We start from the raw sequence: 22,971 nt of genomic DNA on the forward strand, positions 1-22,971 counted from the left end.
TAAAAGAAAGAAAAGAAATGTCTATTTTGGACATTTAAGAGGAGAAGCCAGAGGTACTTGGAGAAATCTGATTGATAATCGATGCGTGATTAAATATTTGATTCTAGCGGCACCCTGTGGTCACAATTTGTTACTACCATGACAGTCACACTACACGACAGGACAGTTCTATGGCATGTTTCACTACACAACTTACGGTGAACTTGATATGGATGTGTAAACATAACCATAGAAATAGATTATACAGACACAAAATAACGGATAGCCTACTAATATATATATATATATATATACAGTATATTCTGATTATTATAATTATACTAGAAAAGCATTTCCTGAAGGAAATACAGTGCATGAAAATGCAAAAAATATGATGTAAAATATCATACAGAGTAAAAACAAACTATATTGGTTGCTAGGTAGATGAGGTTTAATATAGTTGGAGTGACTGAACAGTTAAATAGGTGGATAGTTTATATGGTTAAATGATTTGCTTGGTAGGTAAGGTTTAATATAGTTGAAATGATTGAACGGTTAAATAGGTGGATAATACTTAACTTAGTTAACTTAGCTAATGTTTTCATTTTTAGTAGTTATGCTAACTAGCATGTTAGCAATGCTAACATGCTAACTATGTTAACCATGTGACTTAGTTAACTTAGCTAATCATTTTTAGCAGTTTTATTAAAAATGCTAACTAGCATGTTAGCATGCTAACTATGTTAACCATGTGACTTAGCTAACTTAGCTAATCATTTTTAGCAGTTTTGCAAAAAATGCTAACTAGCATGCTAACATGCTAGCATGTTAACTATGCTAACCATGTGACTAAGCTAACTTAGCTAATCATTTTTAGCAGTTTTGCAAAAAATGCTAACTAGCATGCTAACATGCTAGCATGCTAACTATGCTAACCATGTGACTTAGCTAACTTAGCTAATCATTTTTAGCAGTTTTGCTAAAAATGCTAATTAGCATGCTAACATGCTAGCGTGCTAGCATGCTAACATGCTAACCATGCTAACTAGCTACAGTGGGTAGGAGTCATAGTTGATGACAAGTAACAGTTACAATGGCTGAACAGTTAAAAAGTTCAGTAGTTTAAAGGGTTAAATTGTTTAACAGTGAAATATTGTAGTGAGGACTTTTATTTTGAAACAGTTTTCGGCAGAGGAAGCAGTTGAACAGGATGTGTAGTCTTAATAGGGCCAGTTTGTATGCTTAAAGCCTGAGAATGGCAGTTGATGCAGGTGGCCCGAACACCTGCCATAGGATTCTAATTGCTTAACGGCCGTATTGTGATGTCATAATCTAATGTTAAGTCAATGGGGAAATTTTGATAGTTTTTAATTAATAGTTTAAAAAGTATAAAAGTTACAAAGATGAAAAATACAAAGCCCACATGTCCTAATTAAGACCTACGCGGCAATGTTTGAATGAAGTTTCTACGTTAAACGGTTGAAGCTGCATTAACTGCGTTAGAAGAAGAAGAATAATCAGAAGAATAAGAAGAAAAAGCCTTGGAATAACAGTACAGTGCATTTTCATGCACTGTAATTATAATAATACTACTACTAATAATAATATTAAGCACATATCAACAAATAAGAAATCAGCATTGGTATGTTTGACAAAATAGTCTGAGAACCCTCCCGTCACAAACAGAGCAGACAGCATCGCTGAAATACAACAGGTTCTTTTATTGTTGTTATCGATAAATGTCACTCTCCCGTCTCAGAAAAAAGAGCATGATACATAATGATGAAAAAGAAGACACTATAATAACAATTATTATTACAATAAAATATGTACACAAAAAAAATCTTTTTTTTTGACCCAACTTGACATGGTCTCCCTGAACTTTCTTACACGACCATGAATTACAAAAAAGCATACTGACCTTCCCTTTAGATGCGTATCTGGTCTACACCAGATGTTTGTTAGTTGTTTAACTGATTCCTTAGTTGAATTGTTATTTGTACACAAACCTGTCTGTATATATGTCTGTAGTGCTTGCATGCAACACCACCAGTCAAAACTTCCAAAGTGACTGTAGAGAGAGACCCTCTTTGCTCTTGTGTGTGTATGCGCATATATATATATATATATATATATATATATATATATATATATAAAAAACACACACACATATCAGTTGCTTTCCCTCGATAACAATAATCTGAACTCCACTCATCAGTAGGCCTACCACTTCTGTGCGTCACTTCAAAACGTCTGTAAGCAATAAACACACTTGGTTAAAAAGACTCGGTCAATAACATTGAACTGTATCTACTATCAGAGCAAAGCACGTCGCCACTCCTGTCGTTTACGCTTCCCCTTTCTGACCAGCAGAGGGAGCTATCATCCCAAGTGTTAATAAGTAACGAGAGGTCACTGAAACTTGCATGTTTTTAATCACTACGAGCGCAACATTATAGTGAACTAAACTGACTCCATCACACGTCAAATAATAATAAAAATATATAGTCACGATTCAATGTACATCGTTTTCTGAAGTTATAAATAGATGTTTCTGTTGAACTATACATATTCTATTTGATAGCCTATTTCACGTTCTTGACTGGAAATTACTACCACGACCCAATCAAAAAAATCATGTGAAAATGACTTCTTATTGTAGTTTACACAAACATACACTTTTAAAGTCAGTTATTTCACTTTGCCTTTAACTTGTAGTGTATAGAGGCTTCAAAACCACACATTTCAAGATCACTGAATTTGGTAGACAGCCATTGATTTTTCCCTTCATGCTGATGCATCAGCATAGTTAAGAGCCTTGAGTATGAAAAACAAAAAAGAAAACAAACTTTTTCTCTTTTTACAGAACTGTAACCAGAAAAGATATTCTAGCAAAAAACAAAACAAAACAAAAATTGATACAAAATGCCTTTGTACGTCTGATATCCAGATTTTGTTTCCAAAACTGCTGACCGTCAAGCAAAATCTGGAGGCAAAACCGAACAAGACAAATAAAAGTGAGTGGAGTGAATTTTTGACAGCCATATTAAGTAAGTTCGATCGCTCAGCCTAACTCACCGCGAAGGCATTCCATAAGACGAGTCTTGATAAGACAGCACTCCATCTTTGGAGTGAGTAGTTATAGGCTTTAAAGAGGACTGACACCTCGTTTTCAAGTAAAATCACAGAAACAAAAACATCAACACAAATAAAAACAATCACAACCCAATTATAGTTATTAGAAAATATATATACTTTTCAAAATAATTATTTCATATAGAACATATAGAAACTAAATCATTCCCTTTTAGTCAAGGGCATACGTTTGTTCTTCTTTTTGAGTGCACCTCTTAAGTGCAACGGATTCTAAGAGTTAAGACCAAAAAAAATAAAACGAAAGGACATCAAGACATCTTATCCTCCAGAAGACCTCTTTCTCTGGAGACAGCAGACCGTAACGTAAATGTCAGCAAAGAAGCGTTGAATCAAAGGAAATAATTCAGCAGCTTGAAGCTTTGAGCGGGCGCTGTTGACTGGTTAAACAACTCGATGTGTTTTTTTTTGGCTGAAGTAGCTAAAGTAGAGAAATGTACATAAACGCATAGTGCAGAAAACATCCTTCAAAATGCAATAAGCATCTAAGAAATAGAAAAAAAAAAATCCTGCATAACTTGAAAAGAAAATTAAAGGCAGTTCATCCAAATCAAGGGTTGAACTAGAACTGTGCGTGAGCGATGGCATTTTTGTTGAACAAGCTGCTTTTAGCAAAGTAGAGGTCAATCGGGAGTATCTGACTGGTTAGGTAGAAGATCGGTCAAACCGCTTAACAACTGCCTTTTGTAAAGTCATGTATGTCATGCACATGCTCTCTTTTGACGGCATCTCACACATTTAAATGCAATTGTGGAAAAACATCTGCAGATGACACGGAGAAGACAGAGGTTTTGTGTTTTGTTTTTTTGTTAAATATCCACATCGAGATTTATGTTTAGCTGTCAATCATCGTCATATGCAAATTGAATTTAAGCATGTGGAAATATTTGAAGTAGCCTTCCGAAAATAATAATAATAATACAATTTAAATAAAAAAGACATTTCTATGAGCCTACCAATGAACTCATGGGACATAGCTGTGATGCGAAGGCACATAAGTCATAAAACATCACACAAATACCCCCACCACCGCCAAATCACCCCCACCACCGCCAAATCACCACCAGCACCGCCAAATCACCACCATCCCAAACAGATCCGACTGGGTGCGGTAGATGTTAGGGTCTGAGAGTATCAAAGATCTCCAAGATTCCATGGTGTTGGTAGTATGGAAAACTATAGCATCTATAGCAACAAAGTAACAAACAAACAAACTAACATACAAACAGGAAGTGGGCAACCTGGGACTCATCATGAGGTGGAGAAGTTGTTAAGACAATGCCAGTCTGGCCTCAACTGCCACCGCTGGGTGGAGAAGAAGGGGTGTGAGGAGAGAAACAGGAGGAGGTGTGTATGTGTGTGTGTATGTGTGTGTGTATGTGTGTGTGCAGAAGTGTCCACAAGTTTGCTTATCATGTATTCTGTCCCAGAACACCTTCTGTGTGTGTGTGTGTGTGAGAGAGAGTGTGAGAGAGAGAGAGATAGAGAGAGAGAGTGTGAGAGAGAGAGAGAGAGAGAGAGAGACAGAGAGAGATGGAAGATGGTATCAGACACACACACACATCCATCGTCAGAGCCTGGAGTCCATTCATGAGGGTGTTGAGTCTGAGGAGGGTCTCTGCTGATTTGAGGAGGAGGAAGAGTTCAGAATCCATTGAGCCAGCCAGGCCTGCCTGGATGAGGTGTGTGTGTGTGTGTGTGTGTGTGTGTGTGTGTGTGTGTGTGTGTGTGTGTGTGTGTTTCAGATAAAACTCAAACACGAAAGGACATGGAGTGTAAAAAGGCATCAATGCCAGTGTGTATGTGTGTGAGTGTGTTGTTGTGTGTGTGTGTGTAGATGCCTGTGTGTATGTATGTGTGTGTGTAGATGCCTGCCTGTGCGTGTGTGTGCCATGTATGTGTGTGTGTGTGTATGTGTATGTGTGCGTGTGTATGTGTGTGTGTGTGCGTGTGTGTGTGTGTGTGGACACGTGAACGTGTCTAAAGCTGCGCGTCCCACTCCATTCCATTCCAGAAAGCAGCTCACTTCAGTCCGTCTTGTCTGACCACTGAGACAGTCCTCCACCTCGTTCCCTGGAGCCGCCCAGCAGCCTGTCCTCAGCAGGTCGGTAGGGGGGTGTGTGTGTGTGTGTGTGTGTGTGTGTGTGTGTGTGTGTGTGTGTGTGTGTGTGTGTGTGTGTGTGTGGTCATACGAAGACTTTGGCGAGAGCGTCGGCCCCTGCGCTCCCGATGAAGCACTTGGTGGGGTGGAACGCCACGGCGTGGATGGACTCCTCCTCCTTCTTGCGGTGTGCGGTGAATTCCTGGATGCACGTCTTGCTGTCCATGTTCCACAGGCGCACTGAGCAGTCGTGACCTTTTGGGTGGGGGGGGACAACAAAGCATTTTTTTTTACAATTTATTGATTGTAGATACCAAAGAGCATAGCGCCCTCTAGAGTGTAGCACTGTAGATACCAAAGAGCATAGCACCACCTAGAGCATAGCCAGAGACTTTCTAATGTGGAGACGCAGCACTCAAAAAATCCTCCATAGAAATGCATGGGGCTAGTTTGTCACGCCAATATGGCCGTTGTCTACACATATCCCACCCCTTCCTTGGCAAAACGTCGACATGTGAATACATTGAGCCAATCATGTGGTGTGATGTGAATACATTGAGCCAATCATATGGTGTGTTGTGAAGACATCGTGCCAATCATGTGTTGTGATCTCGCCGCTGGAGCAAGATTGGTGTCGTGAAGCCTTGCGCACGCGCAGTTCGACCCAAAGACTGTGCCCGATGAGTGCCCATAAAACGTTGGTATATGGCCGCCGAGTGGAGGGACTTGCCTAAAAGGACTTTGGCATAGCGTGTAGCGCTGTAGATACCAAAGAGCATAGCGCCCCCTCAGTGAGCGGTCACTAACAAACAGTGTTGGAGACGGAGGCTCCCACAATAGAGCTGCACTCGATTGCTCTTAAATAGCGACTAGCTGTTTTAGTCTGTGAAAGTGCAAAGAGCAAAATTTTCAGTGAGGATAAATTATGTATCAGTGCAAATGAGTTCAACTTCAAAATATTACATTCAATTTCAAGTTGACTGGGATTAAGTTCCAAGTTCCATAATTAATTCAATTTTAACATATACTATTCAAATTTGGTTTCTCAATACAATTGCTCAAATTCAGCAATTCAAATGCAAATGCAAAATATTCAAATTCGGTTTGAGGTAACACAAGTTTGACTCCTACAAGTCCTCCTTTAGTCCGCTAGTTATACTCCTGTGACAGTTATACTCCTGTGGCAGTTATACTCCTGTGGCAGTTATACTCCTGTGGCTGGAGAGTCACTTGAGTGGCACAGTGGGCAGCCAAGGAGCCAATTATCCAAACACATTAGCTAGCTTCAGCCAAGCCATTATTCAACTGGAGAGAGAGAGAGCGAGAGAGAGAGAGATGGAGGGAGAGAGAGAGAGAGAAAGAGAGGATATAGAGACAGGGGGAATAAGCACTGAATAGAAAGAAGGCATTGACAGAAAAAGAGATGAAGAGAGAAATAGAAAGAAAGAGGAATGAATATTGGAAGAGTAGAAAAAGGTTGAAAGAGACAGAACAGAGAGAGATAATTTTGTGTTTGTGTGTTAGAGATAGAGATAGATAGATAGATAGATAGATAGATAGATAGAGAGAGAGAAAGAGAGAGAGAGAGAGAGAGAGAACCATCTGCTGTTTCTGTTTGAAGAATAAACGGGCAGTAGGACAAATGATTTCCAGCTCTGTAACTGCCCTACTTTCTGCCACACACACACACACCATTACAGAGAGGTATGTGTTGAGCAATAGTTTGCCTTTGAGTTTTGGACGACCTGGCATCAGAGGGTTGGCACTAAAATAGGTGTTCCTCTAAAGTGGGTCAGGGTGATGAGGTGACCCTTGGTAATGTTCTGACGCAGTTCGATGACGACGGTTGAGAATGATGTTCATTCAAGGATGTAATAATTCACTGACACACACAATAAATGAAGAACAGATGCCGAGGGGAATAAATATCACTTGAATGAACACGCCTTACACACACACACACACACACACACACACACACACACACACACACACACACACACACACACACACACACACACACACACACACACACACACACACACACACACACACACACACACACACACACACACACACACACACACACACACACACACACACACACACACACCTACAAAGATGGAGTAGGAGTAAAAAAAAAAAAAAAGGTGTAATCAGAATAAATACAATCAGTAAAATGTCCTTAGTGACTTACTGCCGGACATGAGGTACAGGCCATTGGGGTCCACTGCCAGACTGGTCACTGCATCCAGGTGGGCAACCATCGAGTGGATGAGCTTACCTGGAACAGCAGGAGATACCAGCTTTACAAAATGTCAGATATATACTAGTCCCTAATCCCACATAACCACACATAAATTAATATTAACTCCTAATGTCAGTCATATACTAGTCCCTAATCCCACATAACCACACATAAATTAATATTAACTCGTAAAACCACACATACCGTAACTATAAATACCACACCACACTTACTTTGATTTTTAGTATAAACTTACTTTTAATGTTAATGTAATGTTTATTGATGTCTTTCTAAGTCTTTTTAGACAAAACATAACCTGAGCACATATATACATTTGGAGATCACAATGGTGAACGAATTGGTTACACCAGCAGTTCTCAAACTGTGTACCACCACCTGCATCCTGACTCGGCTCGCATACCCCCACCATCTGACACATAAAAAACATTAACACTTTCTTGTTGACGCATTACAGGCATCACATTTAATTAGCCGCTCTACATGATAACAAATAACAAAATCAAAACTGGTCTATGAGCTCTCACACTAAAAAAACAATGTGGAGAACCACATTATGAAACACAAAGAACAAAGAGAACATAGGCCTAAGATTAAAAAACGAAATAAAAAATAATTTTTAACACCTTTCCGACATTGCCCTTTTCAACTCACGTACCCCCTAGTGGAAGCTCGCGTGCCACCGGTGGTACACGTAGCACAGTTTGGGAATCCCTGGGTTAGACTGATATTTCAAACTGTAGCTTTCTATGGTTATGGCTTTACAGTTGGCAGTGTGGCTAGGCCTTAAGTCACATCTGAGGACATTAGACTCATGGGACAGCACAAGACCACTGCTAGATCTTAGAGACTTTGGATGTCGGACAGCTTAGGGGAGGACTGTGGACTGCACTGTGTGGCCCTGCTGGTGTGCCGTACCTGTGTTGTTGTCGTAGAAACGGATGTGTCGGTCTTCTTGGGCAGTGATGGTGATGGGCAACGTGGGGTGACTGAGCACTTTATTTATGTGAAAGGAGACATCTGAGGAAGAGGAAGAGAGAGAGAGAGAGAGAGAGAGAGAGAGAGAGAGAGAGAGAGAGAGAGAAAAGAGAGAGATAGAGCGAGAGAGAGAGAAAGTCCTTTATGCACATTAAACTCAATAGTAAAACCGACCAACTGTGTCTTAATCCGAGAGACAGAGACAGGGAGAGAGAGACAGAGAGACAAATAGATATAGAGATACAGTGTGTGTGTGTATGTGTGTGTGTGTATGTGTGTGTGTGTGTGTGTGTATGTGTGTGTGTGTGTTTCTGTGTGTGTGCGTGTCCTTACCACTTTCCCCTGCCGTCTCAGTGTCCTGTTTAAGCTTTGTGTGTGTGTGTGTGTGTGTGTGTGTGTGTGTGTGTGCTTGCTTGCGTGTCCTTACGTGTGTGTGTGTGTGTGTGTCCTTACCACTTTCCTCTGCCGTCTCAGTGTCCTGTTTAAGCTTTGTGTCTGTGTGTTTCTGTGTGTGTGTGTGTGTTTCTGTGTGTGTGTGCGTGTGTATGTGTGTGTGTGTGTGTGTGTGTCCTTACCACTTTCCCCTGCCGTCTCAGTGTCCTGTTTAAGCTTTGTGTGTGTGTGTGCGTGCTTGCGTGCGTGTGTGTCCTTATGTGTGTGTGTGTGTGTGTGTGTGTGTGTCCTTACCACTTTCCTCTGCCGTCTCAGTGTCCTGTTTAAGCTTTGTGTGTGTGTGTGTGTGTGTGTGTGTGTGTGCGTGCCCTTACATGTGTGTGTGTGTGTGTGTGTGTGTGTGTGTGTCCTTACCACTTTCCCCTGCCATCTCAGTGTCCTGCTTAAGCTTTGTGTGTGTGTGTGTGTGTGTGTGTGTGTGTGCTTGCGGGCGTGCGTGTCCTTACGCGTGTGTGTGTGTGTGTGTGTGTGCGTGCTTGCGTGCGTGTGTGTCCTTACGTGTGTACGTGTGTGTGTGTGTGTGTGTGTGTGTGTGTGTCCTTACCACTTTCCTCTGCCGTCTCAGTGTCCTGTTTAAGCTTTGTGTGTGTGTGTGTGTGTGTGTGTGTGTGTGTGTGTGCTTGCGGGCGTGCGTGTCCTTACGCGCGTGTGTGTGTGTGTGTGTGTGTGTGCGTGTCCTTACCACTTTCCCCTGCCGTCTCAGTGTCCAGTTTGAGCAGGAGCTGCTGAGTCTCCATGTTGTAGATGCCGATCTGACCGCTGTCGAACGCCGCCACCATGTGGGCAGGCTCACTACAAACCAGGTCAACCGAGGAGGGGATGCCCATGTCTGCGCACAAACAAACAAACAAACACCCCAGCTTTAAGTTTTTATTTACATTATCACATCAGCAAGTCACCAACACCACTACGAGCACCTCAACATTTCATTCATAAGCTGGAAATGATAAAGATGATAAAACACCAAAAAGAGCACAAGAAATCCATACTCCTCCATTCAACAGTAGCATGAGTAGGCGGGTTACCTATTCGATTTTACCTCAAATAAGTCCAGTACTGATCTATTGTGTCATAGTGCAACTGTGTAGAGTAATTAAGTGTAGTGGGTTTGTATGGCTGGGGTAAGAGAGTATAGTGGTTGTGTATGGCTGGGGTAAGAGGGTATAGTGGTTGTGTATGGCAGGGGTAAGAGAGTATAGTGGTTGTGTATGGCAGGGGTAAGAGGGTATAGTGGTTGTGTATGGCAGGGGTAAGAGGGTAGGGGGATAAGGGCGGGTTACAACTGTTCATCTGCATATTTCATATTGCACACTGATAACCCACCACACCGAACAGTTCGTCTAATTCACCTAGATGTGGTTGTTACTCAACCAGTGCCTACTCTTATGCACGCACGCACACCACAGTGTGTTAAATGAGGCCAAAAACCTCAGAGTGTGTGTGTGTGTGTGTGTGTGTGTGTGTGTGTTAAGGTGCGGATGTGTGTGTGTGTGTGTGTGTGTGTGTGTGTGTGTGTGTGTGTGAGACCTTGGTCCTGGTTGAAGGTGGCGAGGGCGGGCGCGGTATCGGCGGCGTCCCACAGACGCACGGTGCCGTCGGCCGAGCAGGAGAGCAGCCGGTGGTGGACTGCACTGTACGCCACGCCCCACACCGCGTCCGTGTGGCCACACAGAGTGCCACGCAACACCGACGCTTCTGATGGAGAGAGAGAGAGAGAGAGAGAGAGAGAGAGAGAGAGAGAGAGAGAGAGAGAGAGAGAGAGAGAGAGAGGGAGAGAGAGGGATGGAAGAGGAGAGAGAAAGAGGGATGACAGAGAGGCAGAAATCAACTGGACAGTTTTCAATATGAGCTGCAGAGTTCAGTGAGAATTTGACTGTCAAATAAGAAAAGAAAAAGAAAGCAGCATGAAGGAGAGAAAAGAGGAGAAATGTTGAGGGAGGCATTCTTTTAGCAGACCAAAAAGAGAGGGGGAAGAGATGTTGAGGGAGTGGGGAATAGAGTGATGGAGATGTTGAGGGAGTGGGCAATAGAGTGATGGAGATGTTGAGGGAGTGGGCAATAGAGTGATGGAGATGTTGAGGGAGTGGGGAATAGAGTGATGGAGATGTTGAGGGAGTGGGGGAATAGAGTGATGGAGATGTTGAGGGAGTGGGGGATAAAGTAATGGAGATGTTGGGGGAGTGGGGAATAAAGTAATGGAGATGTTGGGGGAGTGGGGAATAGAGTAATGGAGATGTTGGGGGAGTGGGGAATAGAGTGATGGAGATGTTGAGGGAGTGGGGAATAGAGTGATGGAGATGTTGAGGGAGTGGGGAATAGAGTGATGGAGATGTTGAGGGAGTGGGGGATGGAGTGATGGAGATGTTGAGGGAGTGGGGAATAAAGTAATGGAGATGTTGAGGGAGTGGGGAATAGAGTGATGGAGATGTTGAGGGAGTGGGGAATAGAGTGATGGAGATGTTGAGGGAGTGGGGAATAGAGTGATGGAGATGTTGAGGGAGTGGGGAATAGAGTGATGGAGATGTTGAGGGAGTGGGGAATAGAGTGATGGAGATGTTGAGGTAGTGGGCAATAGAGTGATGGAGATGTTGAGGGAGTGGGCAATAGAGTGATGGAGATGTTGAGGGAGTGGGGGATAGAGTGATGGAGATGTTGAGGGAGTGGGGGAATAGAGTGATGGAGATGTTGAGGGAGTGGGGAATAGAGTAATGGAGATGTTGGGGGAGTGGGGAATAGAGTGATGGAGATGTTGAGGGAGTGGGGGATAGAGTAATGGAGATGTTGAGGGAGTGGGGAATAGAGTGATGGAGAGTTTAGACAGCCGCACAGTCCCACAGCAGCGGAACGTACCATACGAGTCGTAGGGGTCGATGTTGGGGTTGGGCGTGTTCCAGCTCTGAATGGTTCCGTCTATTCCACCACTGAAGCACTGTTCTCCACTAGAACTCATCACCACACACAGAACCGCACCCCTGCACACACAACCAAACAACAACATAAACACACAAAAGGCACTCACTTTTTTACACGGTTACACACACAAACACACACACACACAAACATCTCTTTTACAAAGACTGTACTAAAGCAATATCTACTCAGACTTAAGAAATGCTCCCTTTCTATTCCTTTAAGGTGACAGCAATGAAATAATGTTTACTGACATCTATTCCCAATACTTTTCTTAAAAAAAAAAAATGAAAAAGTATATATAGTATTTATTGATTTGCATTGTCACAGAACCACATTTCAGTAAGTACACAAGATGGTAAAGGCTGTAACAATCCGATATCCTACATTCTATATGTTTGAGTGTACGTACATGTATGTGTGCGTGTGTGTGTGTGTGTGTGTGTGTGTCTGTTCTCACCTGTGTGTGTGTGTGTGTGTGTGTGTGTGTGTGTGTGTGTGTGTGTGAGGCTGTTCTCACCTGTGTGCTCTGAAAGTATAGATGGGCTCCACATCAAGAGCAGCACACCTGAAAGACAAGGAGAGGTGTCAATTAGCAAGAGTAAGAACCTTCCATATCTGCAGGTGTACAGTACAAATGCTGCAGTTCTGTTTTTACCTGAGGCACATGTGCTATAGATTAGTGTATACATCACACTCCTCTTCCTATAGGCCTTCATGTATATGAGAGAGAGAGAGAGAGAGAGAGAGAGAGAGAGAGAGAGAGAGAGAGAGAGAGAGAGAGAGAGAGAGAGAGAGAGAGAGAGAGAGAGAGAGAGAGAGAGAGAGAGAGAGACAGTGTGCAGGACGTGAGGTGTGTTAAGATGCAGTCACCTCGGGGGCAGGCAGCCTGTGAGACTGCACAGATGAAATGTTAAGCCTGAACAACTGTGGCTAAGTGACAAGCTGTGTTCTCAGGCTTGAGCACATTTCAATTAATGTTTAGTGTCTGCCAGAGAGAGAGAGAGAGAGAGAGAGAGAGAGAGAGAGAGTACATGTCTCTGTGTGTGTACATTTGCTTTTGTGTGTGTGTGTGTGTGTGTGTGCGCACGTGCATGTGTGTGTACATGTCCCTCTGCGTGTGCGTGTGTGTGTGTGTGTGTGTGTGTGTGTGTGTGTGTGTGTGTGTGTGTGTGTGTGTGCGCGCACACGTGCATGTACATGTCCCTCTGTGTGTGTGTGTGTGTGTGTGTGTGTACATGTCTCTGTGCGTGTGTGTGTGTGTGTGTGTGTGTGTGTGTGTGTGTGTGTGTTTGTGTGTGCGTTTGTGTGTGTGTGTATGTGTGTGTGTGTGTGTGTGTGTGCGTTTGTGTGTTTGTGTGTGTGTGTGTGTGTGTGTGTGTGTGTGTGTGTGCGTTTGTGTGCCTCCTCACTTTCTTGGTGGGAATGATTTGCTTCAGGTTTCATGCATCGATCATGTTTGTCTCTCTAACGTTATTGGTAACGTTATGGGTATGGATGTGCTTGTGTCTGTCTCCTGTGTTTTTAGGTGCGATTTCCACACATTTCACAACTTCAGCCTATTTGTCTCTATGTGAATGGACTGGGATGTGTGTGTGTGTGTGTGTGTGTGTGTGTGTGTGTGTGTGTGTGTGTGTGTGTGTGTGTGTGTGTGTAAACGTGTTTGAGTGTGTGTGTGTGTGTGTGTGTGTGTGTGTGTGTGTATTATGTGTGTGTGTGTACACGTGTGTGTGTGTGTGTGTGTATTATGTGTGTGTGTATTATGTGTGTGTGTGTGTACACGTGTGTGTGTGTGTGTGTATATTATGTGTGTGTGTGTGTGTGTGTGTGTGTGTACACTTGCGTGTGTGTGTGTGTGTGTGTGTGTGTGTGTGTGTGTGTGTGTGTGTGTGTGTGTGTGTGTTTGCGCCTACTTCTTGGTGGGCGCGGTCTTCTGCAGGTTCCACATCTTGAGCGTGTGGTCCTCGGAGGCGGTGACCAGCACGGGCTCGATGGGGTGGAAGGCCAGCGCGCGCACCGAGTCAAAGTGGCTCCGCAGCGTGAACTTGGGGTTCCACGTCTTACGCAGGTCCTGACTGCTGGACATCTGCTGAACGAGCAACAGGGAGAGAGAGAGGGGGAGAGAAGGAGGGAGGGAGAGAGGGATGAGGGTTGTAGAGAGGGAGGGAGAGAGAGAGGGGGAGAGAAGCAGGGAGGGAGAGAGAGAGGGATGAGAGTTGTAGAGAGGGAGGGAGAGAGATAGGGGGAGAGAAGGAGGGAGGGAGAGAGGGATGAGGGTAGTAGAGAGGGAGGGATTGAGAGATAGAGTAATGACAGAGTGATATCGGAGAGATGAGAAATAGAGGGATGAGCAATAGATAGATGGAGAGAGAGAGAGCGAGGAAGATGGGAAAGATGGACAAGGTGTCCGAGTGGAGGTTGGAGGTGAGGGTAGAACAGAGGTAGAAAAAAGGAGAGAGGGAGGAGGGAAATAGAGTGATGGAAAAAAGAAAGAGAGAGTGGGAATGATGCAGAAAAGGGAAAGAAAGAATGAAAAAGAATAGGAAAGAAGGATGGAGAGAGAAAGGAAGGAAGAAAGGGAGAGCAGTGAACAAAGTTAGTAAAAAAGGTTCATGGTATGACTAAGTGAAAACCACTCTTTGACTACACACACACACACACACACACACACACACACACACACACACACACACACACACACACACACACACACACACAAAGAATTCAACAGCAAGAGTTTGTTGAATAGCCGCCCACAGTTCTCAAGCTGGCAGCTTGTCAAGCACTTACACACCCACATACACCTGGACCGATTGCATCAGCTACCTGACCCTGGCGCCACAGACTACATATTGTGTGTGGTGTGTGTGTGTGTGTGTGTGTGTGTGAGAGGAAAAAGTGTGTGTGTTTGGTGCGACTCCTTTAATTAAAAACAATGTGCTGCATTGATTGCGGTGTAGCTTCTATACCAGACTGGGCCGACTTGAGTGCTATTGATCTCAGAGTCCCTCTCTCCTTCTCACACACACACACACACACACACACACTACATAACAAACCACAATATATATAACCTTACCTAACCTAAAAAAAATAATAAAAAAAAACATGACGCACATCAAAACACAACACAGCCGAAAAGGCCCCAAAGCAATGTGGCACACAACCTCAGACACACACACACACACAAACACAACACACACACACACTACATAACACACACACAGGCAATACCACCCGCAGAACACAGTCGCTCCTAACCCATCCCCCTAAAAGGAGCGGACAGCTGTCTGCCTGCCACCTGTGCAGTGCACGCTGCATGGACGCCATATGAGCCCCGCACACACTCAGCCACATGTTTCATAACATGCGTCATAACCGCACGGCTTGCCCAGCGGCGGCACTCCGTGGCCAGGTCAGCCGGCCACATGGGATGACCGTAAATCGTTTGGACTACCAGCCGGACGAGGGGGGTGGGGGGGGGGGACCGGGGCAGATGTAGAATAGAGGGTGGCAAGAGAGGATGAGTCATTTACTGGGTTGGACTCTAACTCTATGTCGGCCACATCCAAACACAAACACACAAACACACAAACACACAAACACACAAACACACAAACACAAAAGGCCCAGGAGCAGCTCAGGGGTGAACTCTCTCAGGGGGGTGCGGTGTTCACCTTTGATGTGGCCTCAGCACTGCTGCTACTGCTTTCTTTCTGCACAGCAAAACAAACAACCATTATACTACTACCACCACCACTACCACCACTACATTACTACTAGACCACAACCATTATACTACCACCACCACTACCACTACATTACTACTAGACCACAACCATTACTGTATACTACCACCACCACCACCACTACTACCAGACTACTACACCACAACCATTATACCACCACCACCACCACCACTACATTACTACTAGACCACAACCATTATACTACCACCACTACCACCACTACATTACTACTAGACCACAACCATTATACTACCACCACCACCACCACTACATTACTACTAGACCACAACCATTATACTACCACCACTACCACCACTACATTACTACTAGACCACAACCATTACACTACTACCACTACCACTACATTACTACTAGACCACAACCATTACCACTACCACTACCACTACATTACTACTACTGTAGACCACAACCATTACACTACTACCACCACCACCACTACTAGACCACAACCATTACACTACTACCACCACCACCACCACCACTACTAGACCACAACCATTACACTACTACCACCACCACCACCACCACCACTACTAGACCACAACCATTACACTACCACCACCACCACCACCACCACTACATTACTACTAGACCACAACCATTATACTACCACCACCACCACCACTACATTACTACTAGACCACAACCATTATACTACCACCACCACCACCACCACCACTACATTACTACTAGACCACAACCATTACACTACTACCACCCCAACTACCACTACATTACTACTACACCACAACCATTACCGTATACTACCACCACCACCACCACTACCAGACTACTAGACCACAACCATTACACTACTACCACTATCACTACCACTACTACTAATAGACCACAACCATTACACCACCACCACCACTACCAGACTACTACACCACAACCATTATACCACCAGCACCACTACATTACTACTAGACCACAACCATTACACTACTACCACCACCACTACCACTACATTACTACTAGACCACAACCATTACTGTATACTACCACCACCACCACCACTACTACCAGACTACTACACCACAACCATTATACCACCACCACCACTACATTACTACTAGACCACAACCATTACACTACTACCACCACCACTACCACTACATTACTACTAGACCACAACCATTACACTACCACCACCACCACTACCACTACATTACTACTAGACCACCACCACCACCACTACCAGACTACTAGACCACAACCATTACACTACCACCACCACCACCACTACCAGACTACTAGACCACAACCATTACACTACTACCACCACCACTACCACTACCAGACTACTAGACCACAACCAATACACTACTACCACCACCACTACTACTACTTTACTACTAGACCACAACCATTATACTACTAACACCACCGCCACCACTACTACCACCACCACCACCACCAGACTACTAGACCACAACCCATGCAACTCACATCACACCTATTCTTGAGGGGCACTACTGATACCTTGATATCTTCTAACACTTCAGTTTCTAGATCAAGGTTGTTTGCGTTTTAAATACGTATGCGAGTGGTGCAAATCTCTTATGATGAACAGAAAATCAAACCGTTATATCTGCACTTACTACAGACATACTGCAGACATACTAAAGACCTGTGCAAAAGGGCTGAACTCCGCACACACACTAAAACGCCGCACTGGTTTATTCCGCCTAGAGTTATGGATTATACGTCATCCAATGTTACAAAACACAGCAGGAAAACTCTAAAGTCTATACATAAAGGATTGCTGCCATCGATTCAACTCCTTATAATTCTATGGTGCAAAACAGAGTCTAATATAATTAGAGTATAATAATGTATAATTATAACATCATTACAATTACAATGCAATTTCACACAAGCTACAGTAGAGTGCTGTAGAGGGCCTGGTGCGGTGGCGGCGGTGTTGTTGTCATGGTGGCGGTCGCGGCGAGGGTGCGGCGTGCGAGTACTCACGTCGTAGGCGAGGCTCTCGGCCTCGTTGGCCACGGTGAGGCCGGCCAGTTCGCCCAGGACCAGCTCACTCTGCGGCCCCTCGTCTGGGCCCAGGATGAACGACTTGCCCGAGGACGGAGGGAACGTCATGGCCTCCACTGCAAAGCACAGAACACACACACACACAGACGCACACACACGCACACACGGTCAACATCAACTTAGTGTATGCTGAAAACAAACAGACACAAAAAAAAGTGACATATCTGACAAATTGTTTTTCTTAAGTATAATTTTGGGGCTTTTTTGTCTTATTTTTTCCAATTTTTTTTCTCCAAATTGTGGCATCCAAAATGGACCCCTACTGTGGTATGGACGTGACAGATATGGGGTAGCATCCAAAATGGACCCCACTGTGGTATGGACGTGACAGATATGGGGTGGCATCCAAAATGGACCCCACTGTGGTATGGACGTGAGAGATATGGGGTGGCATCCAAAATGGACCCCACTGTGGTATGGACGTGAGAGATATGGGGTGGCATCCAAAATGGACCCTACTGTGGTATGGACGTTGCAGCTGCTTGCTCCCCACCACATCAAACATACAGTATTGTAGCAAAATATTATATTTGGGGTTGTGCCAGTGTGCATGTATAAGTGAGTGAGTAAGTGTGTCTGTGTGTGTCTGTGTGTGTCTGTGTGTGTCTGTGTGTGTGTCTGTGTGTGTGTGTGTGTGTGTGTGTGTGTGTGTGTGTGTGTGTGTGTGTGTGTGTGTGTGTGTGTGTGTGTGTGTGTGTGTGTGTGTGTGTGTGTGTGTCTGTGTGTGTGTGTGCCTTACCTTCGTCGGTGCGACCCAGCTCGTGCTCATTGAGGCGTGGGATGGGGGGCCGGGAGGGGGGGTTGACCGGGGGCTGCATGGAGGGCAGGTCCTCAGCATCCCGCAGGTTAGCCAGCATGTCCTGCAGCTTAGAGCGGTTAGGCCCTGGGGGCAGCAGAGAGAGAGAGAGAGAGAGAGAGAGAGAGAGAGGGAGAGAGAGAGGGAGAGAGAGAGACAGACAGAGAGAGAGAGACAGACAGAGAGAGAGAGACAGACAGAGAGAGAGAGAGAGAGGGAGAGAGAGAGAGGGAGGGAGGGAGGGAGGGAGAGAGAGGGAGGGAGGGAGAGAGGGAGAGTGAGACAGGGAGAGGGGGAAGAGAGAGAGAGAGGGAAAGGGGGACAGAGGGAGGGACAGAGAAACAGAGATAAATAGATTGATTGGGTGGGGTGTGGAGAAAAACAGAGAAATAAATTAAGGAATAGATAGATTGCAAAGAATTAAAAAATAGGAAAGAAAGGAGGACAGAGACTTAGTGAATTAGTCTCCTGCTCATCGGCAGGTGGGGCTAGAGACAGCGCTGGGGCTCGTCATGAAGGGAGACGGACACATGGAGGCTTTAAAAAAATAAATTAAAAAAATAAATTAAAAAATAAAAAACCAGCGGGAAAGGAAAAACCACAATGAAGACACGGCTCAGTGGTGGAGCTGAGAGGTCTGGTTGTCTGGCACACAGCTATGGCAGTGGACACAAGTCGCCACCTGCGCCATGGAGGACATGTTTTTCAGGTTTGGTTTGTTTGAATGTCTGTTTGCCTGTCAGTAGGATTATGCAAAAAAATACATGAAATATAGTGGAGGGGTTTGAGCTTTGACCAAAGTAGAAGCCCAGTCAATTTTAGAGAGCATTCAAATTCTTTAACAATACAAGTTGGCGAAGATATATTGGCCTTGGCGGAGGTCTGCATTCTCTAAGTGCCCTTTTAGATATTATTGTTACTATTATGGGATAGAGGGGAAAGAACAGGCATTAAAACCTCATTCTCTACCCAAAGCAAGAGAGGAATGGAACATTTAAGTACTAGTTGAGAAAGAAAACTTAACACAGACGTTTCAGAAGAAAAGAAGAGAAAAAAAGAGAATGGAGAAATCATGAGGTGGAATCAAAGTGAGAATTGTGTGAACGGCTCGGCACAGAACAGGAAGTCGGTGCCACACTTCACAGTCAGAAACACAGGGGGTGATGCGACACACATGCCCAGGTGCATTATGGGAGGGAGGGAGCAGGTGTGGAGCGGTTCACCTCTTACACACATGGCTAAGCACAGGGAGGGGATGAGAGAGAGAATGAAGAGCGTGGAGGAAATGGGTTGAAGGGTGAAGGGAAACAATTGAAAGAGGAAGACAGGGTGAAGGAGTGTGTCGGGAGAAGAGATGGAGAGAGGGATGGAGAGTGTGTCTGTGAAAGAGATGGAGAGAGAGATTCACAGATGAGTGGGAGAAAGTGGGACAGACGCAGTCTTGTGGTAAGATCGGCTGGGAAAGAGTTTTGGGGACGCAAGCCACATGCACACACACACACACAAACACACACACACACACACACACACACACACACACGAGGGAACTGCAGAGGCAAGTCATGGCGAAATAAGAGGCAAAAAGTAACACACCAGACACCATCACCAGACACCATCAGCATCCAGACACCATCACCAGACACCATCACCAGACACCATCAGCATCCGAACACCATCAGCATCCGAACACCATCAGCATCCAGACACCATCAGCATCCAGACACCATCACCAAACACCATCACCAGACAGCATCACCAGACAGCATCACCAAACACCATCACCAGACAGCATCACCAGACACCATCACCAAACACCATCACCAGACAACATCACCACCAGACACCATCAACAGACACCATCACTTTGTGACAACAGACACCATCAACAGACACCATCACTTTGTGACAACAGACACCATCAACAGACACCATCAGCATCACCAGACACCATCACCAGACACCATCACCAGACATCATCACACTCTTTACCTTGGAAAGGCAAATACGACAGAGAGAAGGCAAAGACAGCAAAACAATGAAAATCAATTCAACATGACAAAAAAAGGAAGGACACTTAAAAGAATGAGAACGAAAAAAGAGTGAATAAGAAATAAAAGGATGTGACATGACAGGAACAGAAACGAATGAATGAAAGGACTGAGAAGAAGTAATAAAAAAGAAACGAATGAATGAAAGGAATGAAAGACAGGAACGAAGACTAAGAGCAAGTGAATAAGATGGAGGTTTGTTTGTTTGTTGTCGGTGGTCCCCTCTGAGACTTACTCTTGACCCCCTTCTTGCCCTTGCGCTCCTTCCTGTACTGTTCCTTCAGTCGCGTGATCAGGCCCTGGTCCACCTCCCAGGCCTCCCCTGGACTCTGCTCATCCTTCTCTATACGGGACACACACACACACGCACGCACGCACGCACGCACGCACGCACACACAAACATACCCATGCAGACAGACATACAGACACACACAGATATATACACATATAAGCATGCATGTTGTGTAACCAAAATCATTTCTACCCATATTGTGGGAAGTGGCCCATGTGAGCACTTCCTGTCATCACAGGAAATGGAGATCTTTTATGTTTTCAATCACAGGATTCTCTCTTGGGTTAAGTGCAGAATAAAGATAGTTTTGAAGGTATGTATTGGTCCCGAAACTCTTTTGTAACAGCAGGCACATCCTATTCTGTAGGAGGATACTTCAACAGCAACGGCTCATCTGTGTCCTTCTGTATCTGTATCCAAAGGACTTGATGGACGCAGGTGGCTATGATCTTGAGCTCTCTCTGTCAGAGCGGGTGAGGTGGCCAACCAAAGGGTGGCAAAAGGGCACAGAGGTCAGCGCAAGGTCATAAGAGGTCACCGTGAATTCCTTAAGGGGGAGGGCTGATTTACTAAAGCAATCAAGCCACAGGGAATGGATACGGAATATACATAAAAAAAAGAAAAGACCTATTGAAGTTGAGCTGAACCAAAGAGATAGCCAACAAGGTATTTGGGCTGTGATTCAATTGACTGGTTTACACTCAAGAGGGAAGCACACACAGCTCACCAGCATGCCACACAGTCAGACACACGCAGGGGAATTTCAAAGGGACTTTGTGACAAAGTGACTTCAAGTGCACAATGACAATAACTAGAATAATATTAAAACCATACAAAATGAAGGAAAAGATTCAAAATGACAAGTTAAAATGATCTGCAGCACTACTGGAGAGTCAACATTTGTTTAAAATTTGTTACAATAGTTAAAATGGCTGTATGTGTCTGCACTTTGTCTGCACTGAACACTTGAGACTTTGTTATTATTTCATAGTTTCCTCAAAACAGGCCTGTAAGCTGGACAGACTCTTTATCTGTGTCCTGTGTGGCATGGCATCTCTCTTCAAGTGCACTGACCTGATGACCCTCCCCCCACCAAGTCTAACCAAGCTGTATGCAAACAAACATGCACCACACTGTTGCTGAGCAACAAGGACCACTGGGCCAAAGTCCTCTCAGTTCTGTTTTGTCAGAGTTCTGTTTGGTTATCAAGAAGAAAAGGATGTATTCTAATGAGGAGTCATTGGAGAGAGGATCTATACTTTGCCGTTATATTTAAGATTAGATCTCTTCTTATAGCCACAGTAGACTGGGTAAACCCCAGCCCAATCTGCCGGCGATTTGATTTCGCCCTGCAGCTCAGGCTGGAAACCTCCAAATTTCTATCCTACTTTCGTTACAAATCTGTGGGGACCAATCACAAACTGGCTTATCCACCTGGCGCACCCAGATCGTTGGTCTGATTGGTTGAGTCATTTGAACTATGCCCGTTGATCATGCCTCTTGTGCAGTAGAAAATACAGAGCAGACTGCCCAGACTAATGTTCAATCTTAAATAAAGATTGAGCTTGGTCTGGTGATAGCCAGACTATAGCTAAGAAGCAATGTTGGTGCTAATGGACAGAGTCAGCCCAGTGGAGTGGAGTGGGGGGGGTTGAAGTAGTGCTACTGAACAAACAGTGTAATATATAACAATATATTCTGCTTTATTTGTTGCATTGTGTCAGTAAAACTGAATATCTTTGGCGTGTGGACAAAACACGCCATTTGGTTTACCTTGGTCTTTAGGGAAACACTCCTCAACATTTTATAGACCAAACAGCTAATGGAGAAACATAACTGAAAGACTACGGACATGCTCTAATTAAAACCAGTGTCCTGAGCAGTGCCTGCTGGGAGGTCAAAGCCCTGCACGGCCTCCTCGGTGTCTCTCTCCCTCCTCTCCAATGGCCTTCAAATCATTTCCTGTGATTGCTATGCTAACCCGGGGGGGTCTGGTTTCTTTTTATGTTGTATGCTGGGTCCCTTTATCGTTGTTCATGTAAATGTTGATGTGGTGACTGCAGTTTGTATAATGAGCTGCCCCTCGAGGACAATTAAGATAGCCATGATCCCCTTCTCCATCCTTCCTTCTCTCTTCTCTTCCTTCCCTCTGCCTTTATGTCTCTC

The 22,971-nt window shown here is 44.6% G+C and overlaps 1 protein-coding gene across 1 annotated transcript in view; it reads right to left on the bottom strand.

The window, feature by feature from the left end:
- Positions 1-1,680: 1,680 nt before the first annotated feature.
- The window catches only part of strn (striatin, calmodulin binding protein), a 64,622-nt gene continuing 43,331 nt past the window's right edge, over positions 1,681-22,971 (bottom strand). The window contains exons 8-19 of the mRNA XM_076280206.1: positions 20,748-20,855; positions 18,408-18,551; positions 17,588-17,724; positions 15,518-15,556; positions 13,754-13,929; positions 12,361-12,408; positions 11,781-11,902; positions 10,458-10,625; positions 9,613-9,759; positions 8,418-8,519; positions 7,431-7,517; positions 1,681-5,488 (exon numbers count right to left, since the gene is read on the bottom strand). Of these exons, the coding sequence (XP_076136321.1) occupies positions 5,319-5,488; positions 7,431-7,517; positions 8,418-8,519; positions 9,613-9,759; positions 10,458-10,625; positions 11,781-11,902; positions 12,361-12,408; positions 13,754-13,929; positions 15,518-15,556; positions 17,588-17,724; positions 18,408-18,551; positions 20,748-20,855 (1,448 nt within the window). The 3' untranslated portion in view covers positions 1,681-5,318. The remainder of the gene's footprint in view (positions 5,489-7,430; positions 7,518-8,417; positions 8,520-9,612; positions 9,760-10,457; positions 10,626-11,780; positions 11,903-12,360; positions 12,409-13,753; positions 13,930-15,517; positions 15,557-17,587; positions 17,725-18,407; positions 18,552-20,747; positions 20,856-22,971) is intronic.

Source organism: Alosa pseudoharengus, unplaced genomic scaffold, assembly GCF_046254945.1.
Source record: "Alosa pseudoharengus isolate Yale_2024_CS ecotype anadromous, Long Island Sound unplaced genomic scaffold, YU_APseudo_1.1 YU_APseudo_1.1_scf_1, whole genome shotgun sequence".
NCBI classification, from domain to species: domain Eukaryota; kingdom Metazoa; phylum Chordata; class Actinopteri; order Clupeiformes; family Clupeidae; genus Alosa; species Alosa pseudoharengus.